A 20,660-nucleotide genomic window follows, 5' to 3' on the forward strand; every position below is an offset into this window, starting at 1 on the left:
TTGGCAGCTTACCTCCTACGCGACCCGGATTATGCCTTCGTGATAGATCTGCGTTCCTTCGTGTACGGATCCCCTGGTTTGTGCTGGTTTCGTTATGAAGTTCCGGAGTCGTCCTGGTTGGCAGACTGTCCTCTCTTTTCGTTAAAGGATTGGCACACGTTCTGTCTGTCCCGTGTGCTTGTGTGGCGAGAGGTTTCTACGGTGTTGCAGGTTTTCCTGGGGAGCGACTTCGAGCATCTTAATGCTTGTTTGTTCGCCCCTGCCCTTCCGCGGGATGTTGGTGTCATGCAGCTTCACATGCAGGTTCCTTCCCTCTTGACTGCCTTGGTTGTGGAGGATTTGCGGACTCGCGGCCTGTTTACTTCGGCTCTGTGTTTCTTTTCCCTCCTTGAGCTGTCTTCGGATTGGCTTGAATTGGATGTAGGAGCGCTTGGGGCCGCTGCCGGGTTTGGTGCACTGCCCTCTGCGCCCATCCTCCGTGATGCGGTTTCGCAGTTCTATGCTTCTCGCCTCGCATGTCGTCAAGCGGTGCTAGCTTCTTCCTTGGAATCCGCCTGGGGCCCTGGCTCTTCGTTTGTCTTCTCCTTTTTGTCCGTTGCTGTTTGCTGAGTCTGCTGTGGTGCAGTACCTGCAGGCGGCCTCGATTAGTTGTCAGCCTATGTCTGAGTTGTTGCTCCGGGGGGCTTGCGGGGGGGCCTTTCCGGAAGGGTCGTGCCAGGGCTCTGGTTCTGGCCAGGTTCTGGCTCTGGTGCTCTGTAGGCCTACAACGCTTTCGATTGACTGTTGCCACGGTCTAATATATACACATCAGCCCGGTACAGCTCTGGGGAGCCGAAGGGGCTCTCCACAGAAAAGAATTTTTTCCAAAGAATTTATTTCCTGCGCATAGCCCCCCTGTGCGCAGGGGGGATGCCCTTTTTGGAAGGTGAGCAGCACAGTGGTTAAAGTGGAGTAATTCCCTTACATATCCTTGGGCGGGGGGGGGGGGGGGGTTAAATTCAATAATGTTAATCTACATATAATATAGTCATAATATTTTCATGAATAAACCAGAAATAATTAATGCATGGGTTAGTACGCTAACTACTAAATTGAAACATTTAGAAGCTTAGCTGCCAAAGTTGAATGAAGACTACGTCCAGCAGCTGTATGACCCGTCTAATCCTGTCATTGCCAGTTATCTCGGGCGATACGTGATTCCACGGAATGAAGTACACTTTGTTTGTAGCTAGCTGCATGCTAAAATATTAACATCATGTAATTTCTACTTAAGAGTGTATAATTATACGTTTGCTCATGAAATTAAAGTGGATTGGGCATAATAATTACACTTACGGGAGTAATTAGGTTTTCATGCTGCGTAACGACAAGGCACCTCTACATAAATATAGAATATTGGCCAAAACAATATATTTCAGGGTACGCAGCCTTGCCGGACACGGTATCCATAATAAGATGAAGCTGTCGAATCAGACTGAAGTCCGCTAATGAACGGATGCTCCTAAATTTAGACGGTAATAAGGATCAGCTTCAGGGCACCAATCCATTATGACATGTGTGTGCCAAGTTTCTCTGCCAAGAGTCTCTCTAGTGAGTGTCCCGCATGCCACTTAGTGGTTGATGGTGGAAAGTGGTTGATGGTGGAAACTTGGTATATAATTCATAATATTTTATTCTAATTTCCTAATTGATGGAAACATTGCTGACGTTATTTTACGTCACAGTAATGTGACGTAAAGTATATCATTTAACCTAAATGACGTTAGATAAAATACTTATATTTGTAGATGAATTTTAGTTTATTTCTTTGTTTATCGGATCAGCTGATAGTAGCTGTATAGAACTTTCCAATAAACTGCCATTTAATTTGCTAAATTTAACTAAATCAATTGCCAATCTGTATTCCTTAATAAGTTCTACAAGGCTAAACTGGGTTTAATTCGATTTATGTAAATATATAATTTATTCTCAAAGGAGCCGGGCAGCTGATGCAATACTGGCCCCTGATATTAGTAGGAATTTGGCTGTATGAAGCTACTTATTAGTAATGTTAGTAAATGTGAATTCCTAGTACAATAAATTTATATTATCGCAATAGGGGTTAGTATTTGGATGTTGAAAATTTTCAACACCCCCTGCTAGGTCCCCGTGAGTGTACATGTCCCCGGGGTTCAGTTACTTAGAAAGTTGTTGGTAGACTTGGGCGCTGGTTAGCAGTACCCTGCCTGGGCTTCCCTGAGCGTGTGTTCTGTCTCAGGATCCTGGGAATCCCTACAGGGGTGCGTGGGTCCTATGTATGTGACCTCTGAGTCTCCCTCGCTTTGTACAAGTTTGAGGGTTGCTCTGTCCCCATGTCTTAGGGTGACTCGTTGTTTTTGCCTCCGTCATGTACCTGCTGGGTCTGTGATACTTTCGACCCAGAGTCCTGCGAGTTTTGTTGCTTGCTGGTGACTCAGTTTACCCAGTCTATTGATGACAATATTCGGGTACGGGCGGCACAGGTGTTGCAAGTTAGGTTTAGGTTGGTACAATGCGCTAAGTTGGTTGCTGACCCAAAAGCCCCGAGGCTGCCCCGTTTATTTTATAGGGACCCAGACTTGGGGGTGTTGGTCACTTCGGCCTTGGTTCAGTCCGCACCCCCTCGTCCTTCCCCTGATGTGGTTCGGTCTGGTCCTCCCCCCCTCTGCTTCCTGATCAAAAATACCTCGGAAATCCTCAGAAACGTCTGAGGGTTTCGGGATTGGTGCAGGTTTTTTTTTCTGGGGGGAGCCTGTCGACTCCCCGGAGCTATCCAGGCTGATATGCTAATGTCAGACTTTGGCATCAGTTATGTGTATGGAGTTCTGTCGGCCTATCGGGGACCACGAGCCAGAACCTGGCCCTCTCACAGAGGCACAAGGAGCAATGGCCTATAGAAACTCACGTGAGGTTGGAAGCATTCTGTGTCTGCCATCGACCGAGTCAGGCACCCAGAAAGGTAAGTGTCCCAAAACAAACCCCTATTCTGGTGAAAATTGCTACAAACAGCCGAACAAGTGGATAGAAATCCCCAAACAGAAACAAGCAAACGAGCATGACGTCACACCTCGCCACTCTGCTGTCTGCGCAGCTCCACGCCCCCAGTTCTGAGACTGGATATCAAAACACACGAAAAACTGCTGACCAGGGGGAGGGTTGCCGGGGAGCCTCCGGGTCTCACCCAGAAAATGGTGTTTCATTACATTCAACACAGGTTTTCTGGGGAGAGCCCCACTGGCTCCCCGGAGCTACCTACCAAAAGATGAAAACTAGAGGGACTTACCATGGGAGGCGGTCGCTGCTCATACCTCAACTCGAAGTAGAGACTGTCACGTGCTCGTCTAATAAGGCTCGAAAATAGCACAGTATCCCATTAATTCCCCCTCCATATATGTGGCATAGAACGAGGATAAGGAAAGTGGAACCATCTAATTCCCCAGTATATTTCCCAAGCTGTACACACAATTCAAACAATTACTCAAACTGACAAGTTAGTACACCACGTGGCTCGCTCTGAAGGAACAGACACGGGTAAGAATTAATTAAGTATTAAACCAATACGAGTTCCACACACTGGAACGGTCAATGAAATAGGCTTACACACACACACTTAAATAAAACACTTGAAACTTATCCTACGTACACAAAAAACACTATACTTAAACCTAGTAGCCACATGGCTTTCACAGAACTTCAATGCACCATCTTCGACCTAGCACCACACACGAATGAGAGGGAAGCATGGGTGCTCCATACTTATATCGGCAAGGTACCACGTTCGAGCATGCAGTGCATTCGGACGTGATCTAATTAATAATTAATCTACTAGTCCATCTTCTGAATCATTTGCCTAGAATTGTTAAGCAGATCTAAGCTTGTAATTTTGGTAACAATCATTTAACACAATGGAGCTATTAACAATAGTCTATTTGCACATATAATTTAACACATAAGACTTTACACAGGAACTGTGGTGGCCTGGGTCACTCTAGGTTGCCAGATGCATGATAAAGCATCAGTCATATTCTCTATGTTAGAAACTACAAACCAACTCTCACAATGATTATCAAGATGAATTCCTAATTACATACAGTGGTTTTCCTCACTGAAACTAATAGGTAAATCATAAACTTTACAATTAACCTGAAGGGTAACAGCATGGCCGCAGCCGCCATGTTAGAAGCTAAGCTCTCTACATTATTTGTTTTAAATTCCATTATTCAAACTTACACTGGGAAGCTCAACATAGTTGGCCTTAATCTGCCTATAAGTATTTAATAATCCATCTGGATTCCTGGTAATATCTCTCAGGATCCAGTAATTCAATATTACTTCCAATACAATTCCCTGAACTAGCATCCCATTTGTATGGTTGGTACTTGCTTATTCCTAGCCTCCAGGTCACGCGTTTAAACCGCTTAAAACCCACCTTTCACACTCGGCATGTGTTCCATATAACCATTCAACACTACACTAAGAATATATATGGATGTTTCTTCCTACAACATTTATATAGTAATGTATTAATAGTATATTATAAGGCAGCACCTAACATCTTATTTACTTAAATACCTACTTTTACTTATAATAGAAAGTTACGAGTTCGTTATTCTTATAACTGGAATAACGGATTCGTAACAGGAACAACTGACTGGAACCGCCGACCCAAAGTGACACAGTCCTGACTAGGCCCAGCAATGTTCATTAAATAACGTGCAGCCAGGACCCTGTTCAACCTCCAAGAACCCTGCCCCCGAATGTCAACCAACATATTACCAAAACAGCAGCAAGAGCAGTAAACTTACAAACGTCATGGGCACGAGAATAAACTGCAGGATGGCTAGACCAAATAACCTTGCGGATGACCTGGAAGACCCGAACCCTGGAACAGGGAAAAAGAGAGACCGGATCAACCCAAAGCGCATCCCTGGCCAGAAAGCAGCAATCTCATCCGTGGCACGCAAATAACGGTGAAGAGCCGCAACAGGACACAACACATGATGCACCCCCGGCCTGACCAACCAAGCATCAACAACCCAAGGACCCCTCCAGAAAGCAGCAATCTCATACAGCAGTGGAAGTATTTATAATCAAGACTTCATGAAAAGTGGAGGAGCAAGTTTTTGGAAATGTGTGCAAGGAAAGTGTTCCATTAAAACTTGTGCAAAGTCACATTCAATATAATTCATATACCTATAATTGCATATATAGATGTGGTGATAAATTGTATTGCATTGCTGTAATGTATTCAACATGAAGCCTCTTATATGCAGAGAGATTTGATTGAGTTCAGTTTCTGTTACCAACAGCTTGGGTGTGTTGAGGCTCTGTCACAACTAAGTGAGAAGTATCCTCCTGCCCTCTACCCAGCAGCATGGGGCTGTCACATCACTCATGTGCAAGCAAGGTAAAGATTTCTCTTACCTTTTATATTTTCATTCATATTTTTTAATTTACAATGTGGAGTTTGTCAGCAGTATCATTATGTGCTTCTTTTGTCATAGAGAGTTTAGATCTGTTCTTTGGTATCATAGTGAATAATCTTTCTCCGAGTGATTGAGCTGTGCTCTCCATTGTTTCGATGTCACTAAAGTTACTAGTCACAGTGGGGCTGAATGTCAACACGGGAGTTGTGTGAGAAGTGTTCTGAGCTCGGGAAGCAACTGATGGGCCACTCAGGAGGCAGCATGTTAATATCCTAACTCTTTATAATTTGTCATTTAAAATTGAAAAGGAATCCAGTAAAACTATCAGATATTTAATTCCTACACTTTTGTGAGTTACATAATTATAATTAAATCAATAACCTTACTAAAGAATTCTTTCTCAGTGAGAATAACACGCATATTGGACTGATCACACACGTCCTCTCCTTGGCTGGGGAATCTCCAGTCGCAGGGGACCTCAACGTACAGCAGAATATTCTCACGATAGCTTCAAATATTCTTGCAGGTAATTAAGCACTCATGCCATTAACGAATGCTATAACTGTCATAGAGGAGAAATCATTTTACTGATGTATATGAATTTCTGTGGAGAACCTCTTCAACTCCCCGGAGCTATACCGGGCCGATGTGCACATTAGACCATGGCAACAGTCAATCGATGGAGTTCTAGGCCTACTGGGGACCATGAGCCAGAACCTGGCCCCCCTCAGAGTTTCACAAAGAGCAATGGCCTTGTCACCCCCCCCCCCCCCATGTAATTGGAAGCAGGCTGTCTGCCATCTACCAGGTCATGCACCCAGAAGGTAGGAATCCCAAAACAAACTTCAGCTGGTGAAAAATTGCATACCAAAAGTCGATCCGAAAACGAGCAAACAAGCGTGATGTCTCACAGCCACCACACCGGTGTCTGCGCAACTCCCACCTCCATGGGAAGGGGAAGGGGGAGCCCCAGACCCCTAGCCCTGGCTATCCAACCTCAAATCTGAGGCTGTTGTGTTGGGTGGCGGTGGATCGACTCTGGCTCCAATCCTTCAGTAGTGCTGTGCCTTGTGGTGGTGTGTGAGCCAGGAGTACAGTAATACAAGAGTACTGGGGCTGCAAGCACCTAAGGCCACCTTCTCTAGGTGTCCTGTAAGTACTGCCCTTTCAGTTTAGGGTTATCTTCCATAAGCCATTCTGGAATTACCTTCGCAGGGTTCTTTTGCTGATCGGTGATTGCCTGCCCTTGGGGTCAGCTGGGGTTGTTACTGCCTCTGTATGACCTTGGATAAGAGGTAATATCGTCGCTGGCTGGGGTGCTAAGGTACTGTGCATCTATCTGATGTACGCATAGCGACTGGTTCTGTTCACCTGGAGATGTTGTCTTTTTTTTTTCTTGCCTGGCAGGGGTCTGTCTTGTGTGGCTATAGGTCCACTTGTATTCTTGATGGTCCTCCTCTCAGCCCCATGATTGAACACGGGGCTGTTCAATCACGAGAGCCTAGAGGAGGACCACCAAGAATAAGGTTGTTACTTTCAGCTTCCCGTATTCCACCTTGGGAGGTGCAGCAGCTTACATCCAGCAAGACCCGTATTTTACCTCGATAATGAATCCTTCTTTTGAGTTTGGCTCCTCTTTTCCTTACTGGGTTCGTTATGAGGTACTGGAGTCTTCCTGGCTGGTAGACTGCCCTTTCTTTTCGTTTGGGACGTGGTATGCATTCTGTCGGACCCGCACGCTTGAATGGCGGGAGTTAACTATGATTGTTAAGGTTTACCTGGGGAGCGAGTTTGAGCACCTCAATGCATGCTTGTTCGCCCCTGTGCTTCCTCGCAATATCAGCCAGGTGTAGCTTTATGTGCAGGTTCCTTCCCTTTTGGTGTTTCTGGTCGCTGAAGATTTGCATGCCTGTGGGCATTTGGCTTCAGTTTTGCGCTTCTTTTCCCTGCTGGAGTTATCTTCCGACTGGCTCGAGCAGAATGTGGAAGCTGGTGGGGCAGGCCTCTTCCCCTGCGCTCTGTCGGGTCATTCTGGAGTGGGTTTGCTTGGGTATGATCGAAATGACCGCGTTCCTCAGGTGGGTTTCTCGCCCGTTTCCAGTTACAAAACGGGACTATGCAGACCTGCATGTCATTCTGGACTTGTCCTGTCTGAATGCCTGGGTGTTTTGCCCCTCCTTTCGAATGACTACTCTGTCCCAGGTCCGTCTTCTGTTAGAGCCGGGTGCTTGGATGCTGTCTCTGGACCTCAAGAACGCATATTGGCACGTCTCGGTCCATCCGAGGTTCAGGGACTGGCTCGGTTTTGTTGTGGGGCGTCAAGGTTACCGCTTCATGTCCTTCCGTTCGGCTTGAATCTGGAGCCTCGCGTGTTCACTTGCCTTACTCGGATCATGGTGGCCCGGCTGCATCTGTTAGGTGTTCAGGTTCTGGCCTACCTTGACGACTTGGGCGTTTGGGCACCCAGCCAGTCCGTGTGTCTGCTCGCCGGGTATTTGGTTCCTTCCCTGCTCGCCAGGTTCGAGGTTCTTTGTGAACTAGAGAAAGTCCCATCTGGTTCCCTCTCAGGTTCGGTCTTGGCTGTGTCGTACCGCTTCCTTGTCTCTTCCTCCGGCAGCTCTGCTTTGCCTGCGTTCCCGCTTGCGTCTGTTCCTGAGGGGCTCCTGGGTCACGCGGCAGGTGCTTGAGAGTTTGTGCGAGAGCCTGAACTTTGCTCTGATGGTCTACCCACCGGGTCGGGTGTGGCTTCGTCGGCTGTTCTGGTTCCTTCGGGGACGTCACTCTTGCGACCGCTGGATTCGGCCTCCTGGGGCTTTGTGTCTGTTGCTGCGTTGCCGGCTTCCTCTTCGGGTTTTTCCGGGGTTCAGTGCCTTCGTGCCTACCTGAACCCTCGCTCGATGTGCTCACCACCGAACCCAGTGCTCACCAGGCCAGCCAGGGTCAGTGTAGTCTGTCCTTCCGTATGGCTCACAGCAGGTGCAGGAGTTCGCATCGGTGTGGATGTCGCTCCATAGGGTTCAGATCGCTCGCAGATCGACGATCAGGCTCCACTCGGACTATTCCCCATTGGTTTATAGTCTGAACTGACAAAGTTCCATGCGATCCTTGGCTCTTTGGGGCTGGTTGCTTCTAGTGACTTGTTTGCCGAATAAGGAATAAGAATTCAGGAATAAGAGCAGGATTTGCTCGGAAAATTTACATTGAAATTAGAGAGTTGCCTCAGAATACGAGGGTGTTGATACACGTACAGGCCAACTAGCGCATGGTGGCACAGCAATCACACCTCAGTTTACCAGTGCCTCACGCCCAGTGACTATCCTGCCTGAATTCTTCACAAAGATTTACAGTTTTTTGTTGGATTTTTGGCCATTTGAGCTTAAAAGTTGTTATTATATATTTCGTCATGGGTCCCAAGAAAGCCAGTGGTAAGGTTCAACCTAAGAAAATAGTTGTGAATAGAGGCAGTAGAGGATGTCCCTTCTTCATTAAGAAATGTGTGAAGTATGGGAAGAACTACAAAGTTTTGTTGAAAAAACTCACCCAGATAAAGCTGTAGCAGGCCGTTGCATTGACCTTTTAAATGACAATGTGATGTCTTACTACAGACAAGTGTTAAAATGTAGGGAAAAACAAGTGTCTTTAGGCAGATTCTTAGTAAGACAAGCAAGTCTTAGTGGTATGCAGGCAAAATGTGCCAGAGAGTGCACACCAGTGAAGTCCTCACTACCTGATGTTATAATGGAAGGGGACTCTCCTTCCAAACAGTAACACCTCTCCTCCTCCCTCCTCCTCACCATCTTCCATACGCCAACAGCAGTCATCAGCAAGGGTAAGTAATAACTTGAACATACTTATGTAGTGTAGATTTAGATGAATTAGGTATAAAATTTAGTTTGACGTGAGGTTTTTGGGTAGTCAGGAACGGATTATTTCATTTCCCATTATTTCTTATAGGGGAAATTAGCTTCAGTTTATGAGTTTTCGGATTACGAGCTGTCTCCAGGAACGGATTAAACTCTTAAACCGATGTACCCTTGTACTTTTCAAATCACTTGAGCTGTCCTGTCTTGAGTACTGCTCGGTACTTACTTTCCCCTTCACAGCAGGAGAGATGGCTGAAACAGAGGGAATACAGAGAACATATACGGCACGTATAGATGCGATAAAGCACCTAAATTATTGGGATCGTCTCAAAGCTCTCCAAATGTACTCACTAGAAAGGAGACGAGAGAGATAACAAATAATATATGCATGGAAAATACTGGAGGGCCACGTCCCAAATCTACACAATAAAATAACAACGTACTGGAATGAACGATACGGAAGAAAATGCAGAATAGAACCAGTGAAGAGCATAGGTGCCATAGATACAGAGAACACTATAAACATCAGAGGTCCATAGATGTTCAACGTCCTCCCAGCGACTATAACAAATATTGTCGGAACAACCGTGGACATCTTCAAGAGAAAAACTAGATTGTTTTCTAAAAAAAAAAAGTGCCGGTCCAACCGGGCTGTGGTAGGTATGTGGGCCTGTGGGCCGCTCCAAGCAACAGCCTAGTGGACCAAGCTCTCACAAGTCAAGCCTGGCCTCGGGCCGGGCTTGGGAAGTACGAGAATTTCCAGAACTCCGTCAAGCAGATTTATCAGGGGAAGAGTTGTCCTTCTGGCTGCTTGCTGGCCAGCCCAGCCTTTCAGGCGCTACTTGCTCGGTGTCCGAACCTGAGGGTCTTGCTGCGGCTCTGCCTCTTTCAACAGATTGGTCCAGCCCAGTACGACGCTGGTTTGGTCTTCTCCTCGAGTCTTCACGTCTGGTGTTTTTGACTTGAGTCAATCATCACTTGTTTGGTGCGCAGGTGGCTTGGTTGTTAGTCTCCCACCTGCGTGCTTCGTCTCAGTGGCAGTATGAATTTCCTGGCGGTCCTTTCAGTTTTTCCTATCACTGCATAGGTGTTCTTCGGTCTCTGATAGGGTTGTTTTGTCCTTTCTTTCTTGGTTGTTCCAGGACCATCATCTTATGCCGAATACTGTTGGCTCATATCCGGTGGCGGTGGCGGAGCTGTTTCAGTTTGCTTTCGGTGTTGATGTTACTTCTGCTCCCTTCTGCAAGCTGTCTCGTGCGTTGCTCATGCGCCTCTTGAGCCGTTCAGGTCTTTGGACCGGGTGCTCTCGTTTCTCTCTTCTCCTCGGTTTGTTGTAGCTCCTTTGGTTCAGGATTGTTGTTTCAAGGCACTTTTCCTGTTGGCATTGGCCTCTGGGGGTGGGGTCGGGAAGCTACATGCTCTCTTCCGGCGCAGGGGTTTCTGCTCTTTCGGTCCTGGTGGTCGTTTTGTTCGGTTACAGCAGTGTCCTTTTCTGGCGAAGAATGAGACGGCTACGTTCCGAAGGGGCCCTTGGGTCATTGATGGTGCATCAATGTGCATCCGGGGGTCCGGGGATGCATCATGTGATGCGGCTCTCCGTCATTATTTGCTCGCCATGGTTCGGTGGCCAGGGATGAGCTTTGGGTTGACCCGGTTTCCCCTCTTCCCTGTTCCCGGGCTCAGGTCTTTCAGGTCGTCCATAGGGTTATTAAGTCTAGCCAGCCTTCGGTCTATCCCCATGCCCGTAACGTTCGTAAGTTTGCTGCTTTGACTGCCGTCTTTGGCAACATATCTTGTATTGACATTCTGGCCCGGTGTTTTTGGAGGTCGAACAGTGTCCTGGCAGCTCCTTACCTGGCGAATGTCTCTGGGCCTGGTCAGGCCTGCGTTGCATTGGGTCGGCGGTTGCAGTCAGTTGTCTCGAATTCACGTTAAGGAGCGAGAACGGACCGTCGCCTGGGCAAGTCCCTGTTTTTTCCTTATCTTCTGGTAATTAGCTCTGGGGAGCTGACGGGGCTCCCACCCAGAAAACCAGCGTTGAATGTACAGTAATGAAAAGCCATTTTCTGGGCGAGTCTCGGAGGCTCCCCGACATCCCTCCCTCCTCCCGGTCGCCGGTGTTTTTTCGTGTCTTTTGATGTCCAGCTTAAGAACTGAAGGTTGGGTCACCGGAGCAAGGGTCTGGGGCTCCCCCTTCCCCCTCTCGGGGGAGAGGGGAGTTGCGCAGACAGCAGCATGGCAATATGATGTCATACTCGTTTGCTAATTTTAGTTTGGGGGAGTTCTGTCCACTCGTTCGGCTTTCACTAGCAATAGTTTCACCAGAGTAGGGATTTGTTTTGGGGTGCCTACCTTTCAAGGTGCCTGTCCCGGTCGATGACGACATAAAATGCTTTCAACCACAAGGGGGTTTCTATAGGCCATTGCTCCTCGTGCCTCTCTAGAGGGGGCCAAGTTCTGGCTCGTGGTCCCTGGTAGGCAAGAACTCCAAGCACTCTGACTGATGCCAGAAAGTTATACATATCCATTCAGCCTGGATAGATCCAGGGAGCCTCTGGAACTCATTCAGAAAATGGCGTTTCATTACATTCAACTTTTTTTTTTTTTTTCCAAAAATTGTATTTATATTTTATGACTGATTTTGATACCCGTCTAATGAAATGAAATGAAATATAAATAAATAAATATATATATATATATATATATATATATATATATATATATATTTTATATATATATATATATATATATATATATATATATATATATTTTATATATATATATATATATATATATATATATATATATATATATATATATATATATATATATAAATAAATATATATATATATATATATATATATATATATATATATATATATATATATATATATATATATTATATATATTTATTTATTTATATATATATATATATATATATATATATATATATATATATATATATATATATATATATATTATATATATATATATATATATATATATATATATATATATATAAATAAATAAATATATATATATATATATATATATATATATATATATATATATAAAATATGTATTTTTATATATATATATATATATATATATATATATATATATATATATATATATATATATATATATAAAATATTTATTTATATATATATATATATATATATATATATATATATATATATATATATATATAAAATATTTATTTATATATATATATATATATATATATATATATATATATATATATATATATTTTTATATATATATATATATATATATATATATATATATATATATATATATATATATATATATATATATATATATATATAAATAAATATATATATATACAGGCATACCTCAGAATACGATTTTAATCCGTTCCTGGAGACGCCTCGCCTTCCGAAAACTCGCATTCCGAAGTTAATTTCCCCATAAGAAATAAAGGGAAATGAATTAATCCGTTCCTGACTACCCCAAAAACCCCACATCAAACTAAATTTTTATACCTAATTCATCTAAATAAACCTACAAAAGTATGTTCCAGTTATTACTTACCTTACTGTCGAGTGCTGTAGGCGTATGGAAGATGGTGAGGAGGGGGGAGGAGGAGAGGAGTTAGTGTTTGGAAGGGGAGTCCCCTTCCATAATCACATCAGGCAGTGAGGACCTTTCTGGTGTGCTCTCCCTGGGACGTTTAACCTGAGTGCCACTAGGTCCTGGTTGAGGTTCACTGCTCGATTTCTTCACCAAATATTTGTCCATGAAAGCTTGCTTTTCCCTTCTTCGCAAGCTCTCTCTGTAGTAAGGCATCACAGTGTCATTGAAAAGATTAAGACAACGGCCTACTACAGTTTTGTCTGGGTGAGTGTGTTCAATAGTTGTTTGAATCTCTTCCCACATCTGACACACCTTCCTCATTACTGCAGAAGGGACATTCGCTGGTGCTGTTGCCACCACCTCCTCCTCCACTGCAGAATCATTCGCTGCTGTGTTGGCTTCCTGTTCCTGTTGAAGGGCTAGGAGTTCTTCGGTGGTCAGTTCTTCGTTGTGTTCTTCCACCAACTCCTCCACATCATCACCATCCAATTCCAAGCCCATTTTCTGGCCTAGACTAACAATTTCCTCAACAATAGGCGCATCATTTATAGGCTCAAACCCCTCAAAGTCTAGTTCTCTCACACCTTCAGGCCACAATTTTCTCCAGCCAGAGATCAGGGTTCTTTGAGTCACTTCTTGCCAGGCTTTGTCAACGAGTTTTAAAGCACTAAAAATGTTAAAATGCTCTCTCCAGAACTCTTTGAGGGTGAGGTTTGTGGCTTCAGTCACTTCAAAACATTTCCGGAAAAGTGCCCTTTCATACAGTTTCTTAAAATTCGCTATGATTTTCTGGTCCATAGGCTGAATTAGAGGAGTGGTGTTAGGAGGAAGGAATTTAACTGTGAGGAATTTATTGCATTGAGGCATCAAATCATCTTCCAAGCCTGGAGGATGAGCAGGAGCATTGTCAAGGAGAAGCACGGCTTTGAGTGGCAATTGTTTCTCCTGCAGATATTTTTCTATGGCAGGGCACAGCACTTCATTCACCCACTCCGAAAAAATAAGCCTAGTCACCCATGCTTTTTTATTAGACTTCCACATCACAGACAAACGGGTTTTCTGCACATTATACTGTTTGAAAACCCTTGGATTTTCAGAATGATACACTAGCAAGGGTTTAATTTTTAAATCGCCACTCGCATTTGAACACAGCACAAGCGTAAACCTATCTTTCATAGGCTTGTGTCCAGGCAAGGATTTTTCCTCCTTGGTAATATATGTCCTCTTAGGCATTCTTTTCCAAAACAGTCCTGTTTCGTCACAATTAAACACTTGTTGCGGTAGGTATCCCTCAGCCTCTGCAAACTCTTTAAATTCGTCAATAAATCGTCCAGCGGCTGGTTTGTCTGAGCTGGCTGCCTCCCCATGCCTTGTAACACTATGGATACCACTTCTCTTTCTAAATTTTTCAAACCAGCCCCTGCTTGCCTTAAACTCTTTCTTTTCTGCATCACTCGTTGCAGGGGTCTTCTTTAGAAGGTCTTCGTGCAACACCCTGGCTTTCTCAGAAATAATGGCCTCCGAAACACTATCACCCCTCAACTCCTTGTCGTGTATCCAAATTAATAACAACTTTTCCACTTCTTCAAGTATTTGTGGTCTTTGTGTCGTTAATGTTCTTACTCCTTTTGCCACATTAGCACTCATAATCTTATCTTTCTTCTTAAGTATAGTGCATATTGTTGATGTCGCTTTGTTGTACTGCCTACAAAGATCAACAACACGTGTACCGTTCTCATGCTTTCGAATGATCTCTTGTTTCTGCTCTATTGTCATCCTCACATGAGCTTTCTGGCCTTTATCCTTACCACTGGCTTTCTTGGGACTCATGGTGAGATATATAATAACAAATTGTATAGACAAATCACCAAAAATCCAACAAAACACTGAAAATTCACGACAAGAATTGATGTGGGGGTAGTCACTGCGCGCGAGACAATGGTGAACTGAGGGGCAGCGGGGCAGAGGGGCGACGATCGCCGAACGACCACGCGCTAGGTCGGCTGTACGCGTATCAACAAACTCGCGTTCAAACTCGACTCCCGAAGTAACCATCGCCTTCCGAGACAAATTTTTGGAGTAAATACACCTCGCCTTCCGAAAATCTCGCATACAGGGACAATCGTATTCCGAGGTACCACTGTATATATATATAATATATATATATTTATTTATATATATATATATATATATATATATATATATATATATATATATATATATAAAAAAATATATATATATATATATATATATATATATATATATTTTTTTTTTATATATATATATATATATATATATATATATATATATATAAATAAATATATATATATATATATATATATATATATATATATATATATATATATATATATATATATATATATATATATATAAATAAATAAATATATATATATATATATATATATATATATATATATATATATATATATATATATATATATATATATTTATATATTTATATTTATATTTCATTTCATTTCATTAGACGGGTATCAAAATCAGTCATAAAATATAAATACAATTTTTACAAAAATATTTTTTACAAAAATAAATACAATTTATTTATTTATTTATTTATTTATTTAATAATGATGTTTTGTGCTCTCCAGGTATTGCAGTTGAAGTAATAAGACTAGGGAGAGAAGATATTGGGGGAGTTAAGACACCGTGGTCATTTTTAGGATCCCAACAGGTAAATTATGTTGTAGTTGTTATCGTGCATTTTGTATTTTAATAACTGTATGTAGGATGTTGCAGGAGACAGCCATTTTGAAGTTGAATGATTAAATGGTGAAAATAGAAAGATGTTGAATGGGAAAGCAAAGGTTAAACAAAACAACAAACTCTGAATGAATATTCAAAAGCTCAAATAAATTTTGAGTCCATGCAATGGAATTGAACTGCTATCCTTAACTTCTTGGACATACACACTCAGTTGGGGGCTCATTCAGTCATATGGTATCAATATTTATTCATAGATTTATCACATTCTTGTAATTTAATTTTCTCTTACTTCGCAAGGTTGGGAATTCTCGGCTCGCCTTCATTTGGTTATGAGCTGCCTTGTTTCTGGTTCTGACTCTTTCCTTCTCTGATGTAGTACCTAGAGGAGTGTTGGGTAGGTGGTGTTCCTCCTGTGTACTTGCATCGGGTTTTAGTGAAGTTTGCCTTTTTGGGCTTGTTCTATCCTTCATTTTTTTGTTTATCCGCCCTAATTTTGACCTGTCGTAGGGTTAATTAGTGCCTGGTTGGGGCATTATGTGAAAGGATAAGACAAAAAGAAAAGATTCTTGCTACCAAGAGTTCCTGTTCAAAAAGTCCCAACTGTGCCTTTGACTTAACCTATAGAAACCAAAGAGTTTCTGGCTGTGGGAACCGACCTGTGAGATTTATATTTGTTTAATTTATATGAATTTATATAGAATTTATATTTACGTTAATTTATATACTTCGATAGCAATTTGTATGATGATAAGTGGACTGTATTTCTGCAATAATCTCATAATCTCACAAATCGATCCTCTACACATTAGGGGGGTTTATATTATTGAATTTATATATATATGCAGCCAATCAAACTACAGTATTAACTACACATTGAAGAGGTTCCTTATCTTATTGTACAGCAGGCCTTAGTCCACCAGGTATAACCAGGATGTAGACACCACATTTTCCTCGTGTGAGGTAGCTTCCATCATCCTGGTAACTGATGCACAAAGCATGCTTCCTCGTCTTGACCTGTCAAAAGGGCGCTAGCTGTAAAGCCAGAATCCTAATATATGACAGCTATATCAGAGAAAACACTTTACAAGGAACCATGAAGACCTGGGCTTAATTACCTTGTTTGAGTCGATCATTTGTGATCTAACCGGCTCACCCTATATCTACTGACATTAATGGCCATAAATGAAAGATAAACGGGTTTCGGAAAGACACTTCCCTTGAGATTGATGACAGCGTGTTGATGATGGCAGATCACTACTCTGATCTTCCATAACACTTCGTCCAAGAGAATTTATAGGAGCCGAATTTGCTCCACGACTCTGGTCTAATTACAATCACAATGGCTGACCACTCCCTCCTCCCTGACGCCTGGCTTACATTGTCCAGATGTCAGTAAGTGATAGAAGGGTCACATTTACTGTATTTTAATTCTGATAATTAAGTTAATTTATATGAGATGTTTTTATGATGGTAAAGTCCAAAGACTAATGTATTTAAGAGTAATTCCCACCATAATAGGTGGTGAATTTATAATAGTATGTGGTAATGATATCCCGTTTTCTATAGACGGAAATTCCACTACAATTACATTTTCTATGGGTTAACTTGTTTATACAACACAGCAATATTATCTGTCTGTATGATATTATTATTAAATGGTGTCGGATTTTCCGACACTGGCCAGAAATTAATGTTTAACCCTTAAACCGCGCAATACATATATAGATGATTTAAGTAACAAAACCGAAACCACTCAATACAGTAATAGCTGTTTTAGTGTCTGGCGCTTTAATTTAAACGCCCGTGTGGGATAGGGGCAGCTGTAGTGCAGCCATGACCAATAGTTGACAGACGCCACCTAGAAAAAAAATTGTGGCCAACATTCCTGGGTGTGAGAGCGTCATTATTGAGCGAGCCACCAAGGCTGACACACGCAGCATGAGCGCACAGCACTACTGTTCAGCTTGTGACCACAGCATCGCCTAAAAATGTCAAAATATATATGTTCATGCTATTATTTAGCGATGATAGTATTACAGAAGACCTTTGACTATGATATACCTGACCAGAATTCTGATAATAGCAGGATTGGGGTGATATTTAGCGCTGTGCTCCATGGAGGGAGGAGTAATGCTGTGGGAGGGAGGGTGGTGGCGTTGTCCTCTGACTGTGTATGGCCACCTTTTATTGACTGCACTCACCATACCAACTTAGTGGTTCGTTATGGTGAGCAAAACATGCAGATATAGTACTTATATATTACCTGTGTATATAGTGTAATAACAGGAAAACTATTTGTTTATTGTTTTATGAACATATTGAATCACTAATATACACACCATAATTTTGAGTACAGCGATGGTTCACACATTTTATTATATAAATATATCACAATTCACACTATTGAATAATATTACTTGCAAAAAAAAAAAAATCAATCAAGAGACATTGAAATAATTAGGTAATAATATATTTGTGGCAACTGCTGCCTGACAGCTTGGGCAGAGTAGACCTCATCTGGCGAAGGCTTTGTCAACGCCCCTTTTCTGTGGGGAGCCCCTATGGCTCCCTGGAGCATATCGAACTAATGTATGTTATATTAGACCGGGACATTAGTTAAGGAGTTCAGACCTACCAGGGACCAGTGCCAGAACCTGGCCCTTCAGAGAGGTTTCAGGGAGCTATGGCCCTGGAAAACCCCCTTGTGGTTGGGGTTTTCCTTATCTGCCATCAACCGGGGTTAGGCACCCAGAAAGGTAGGCATAACAAAACAAACCCCACATGGTAAAAAACTAAAACAAAAAAACGAACAGAGAGGTAGAAATTCCCTTCAGTTCCAAGGAAACAAGCAAACATCACACTTTACTGCCACGCCGATTGTCTGCACAGCCCTCCCCGCCCCGAGAGGGGGAGGGGGAGCTCCGGACCTCACAACACCGGCTGCCTAGCATCAGTTCGTAAGCTAATGTCAACCAGGATAAACGCTTCTCTGGCCTTAGTTTTCTAGACGGTGTTTGCCTTTCGTGGTGTTCACTGCCGTGTGCTGTGTTGTGCGGTGGCCAGGTGTTCATCAGTACCTGCATGCGCTTAGGGGCTTCCTTCCCTAAGTGCCCTGTGAGTATTGCCCCTGCATGACAGGGTTATCTTCCATGGGGCGTTCGGGAACCATTCCTCTAGAGGTTCTTGCTGCTCGGCATTTGCCTTGCCCTTGGGGCCAGCTGGGGCTTGAGGCCCTTGTTTGGCCCTGGGTAGGGACTGGTATTGTGCTGGTTAGGGCATCAAGGTGTTGCGCGACCTGCCACCTGAGCGGTGACTGGTTCCTGTTGCCTCTGGAGACGGTGTACTTTTTCAGGGTTTTTCTTTTGTTTTTATTTTCATTTTCCTGGTGGGGGTCTGCCTAGTGTGGCTATAGTTCCACTGGTAGTGTTTGGTGGCCCTCTGCTAGGCCCCCGTGATTGTACGTGTCGCAGGGGTTTTCAGTGTTGTCCTCTACCCCCTTGTTATTTTTGGGTGTTTAACCGGTTAGCAACACCTTGCCCAGGTTTCCCATAGTTGTTACCCCTACGGGCCCTGGAAACCCCTGTCGGGGCTCGGTGGGCAATTGAATGTATCTTCCCGGTCCCAACCCGTCTTGTACGGAATCGTTGGTTGCTGTGCCCTTGTCTCCGGGTGACAGTCGCCGCTTTTTACCTCAGTCATGTTGCCTGTTGGGTCACTGACACCATGACCTGGAGTCTTGCGAGACATATTCTCTGCTTGTTCTCCAGTACTCTCCTGATGTTATTACTGTTCAGAGTACAGCCGGCATCAGTGTTGCAAGCTAGGTTAGGTTACTGCAACACGCTAGGTTGGTTTCCCACTCGGATGCCCTGGGGCTGCCCTGTTTTGGTTAGGTGCTGTTCGCCCCTTTCCCTCCCTGTTCCTGGCTCCGGACCATCTGCGGGTTTCGGGGTCGGGACGGGGTTTAGTTGGGGCCGAGACTCGGGCGGTTTCGGGGGCTGCCCCGTTCGGGTTGGGGACGGAGGTTTTTGAGCTTGTTCCTCTTGCCAAGGCTCCTGGGTCTTACCAGCGGCCCTTTCTTGCAGCCTTTCCCATGTACTCTTCCTTTTCTTTAAGAGCAGAGGGCTATGAGGACGGCTCTGCCCCGGGGCCTCTGTTGCAGGTTCCCGGGGCTGTGGAGGATGCCTGCTAGCAGTTCTGGGGCTGTTTGCTCCTGCCTTGGCTTTCTGCTTTTGGGCGGAGTTTTTCGCCCATCCAGTCTGCTTGCTTCCCACTTTTGCTGGCGTGTTTTTGTGTCTTTTGCGTCGGTCACAGCCCCCTGTTCTAGTGGCCATTTTCTTCTGCCGGTTTCCCGGCGCGGCCAGTAGGGCGGTGTTGCGGTTTGTTTTCATGCGCCTGGGTGTGCGAGTGAGCGTCTTGGGTGAGTTTTTTCACCTTTTTCAGGGGTTTTATTCTTCTCTTGTCGTTTCTTTGCTTTTCTGGTGTTTTCTGCCGGTCTTCTGTTCCTCTGGGAACGTTTGAGTGTTGATTTTACATCGGGTTTTCCGTTTTTTTTTTTGCGTTGGTTGAAGCTTAGCCTCCGAACTGATGCTAGGCAGCCAGTGCGGTGAGGTCTGGGGCTCCCCCCTCCCCCTCTCAGGGTGGGGAGGGCTGCGCGGACGATCGGCCCGGCAGTAAAGTGTGATGTTTGCTTGTTTTCTTGGGATTGTAGGGAGTTTCTAACTCTCTACCTTTCCTTTTTCTGTTGGCATTGACCTCTGGGGGGTCGGGTTGGGTTGGGAAATTTCCGGCTCTCCTCGGGCGCCCGTGTTTTTTCTGCTTCGTTTGGTTCTAGTGGTAGGTTGCTCGTTCGCTGTAGTCTCCTTCTTTTTGGATGTTTTTGGGTCTGCTGTTTTCCGGAGGGGGTCCTTGGGGTTCTGCTTGGTTGGTTAGGCCAGGGGTGCTTCATTTGTGATTCCGTTGCGGCTCTTTGCTGTTCTCTGCGCATCTT

General features: G+C 43.8%; 1 protein-coding gene across 1 annotated transcript in view; it reads left to right on the forward strand.

Annotated features, from left to right (window-relative positions):
• htt (huntingtin) overlaps positions 1 to 20,660 on the forward strand; it is a 154,737-nt gene that overhangs the window by 38,316 nt on the left and 95,761 nt on the right. The window contains 3 exon segments of the mRNA XM_045751464.2: positions 5,328 to 5,425; positions 5,849 to 5,970; positions 15,556 to 15,638. Of these exon segments, the coding sequence (XP_045607420.2) occupies positions 5,328 to 5,425; positions 5,849 to 5,970; positions 15,556 to 15,638 (303 nt within the window).

This window comes from Procambarus clarkii, chromosome 23, assembly GCF_040958095.1.
Source record: "Procambarus clarkii isolate CNS0578487 chromosome 23, FALCON_Pclarkii_2.0, whole genome shotgun sequence".
Classification (NCBI taxonomy): domain Eukaryota; kingdom Metazoa; phylum Arthropoda; class Malacostraca; order Decapoda; family Cambaridae; genus Procambarus; species Procambarus clarkii.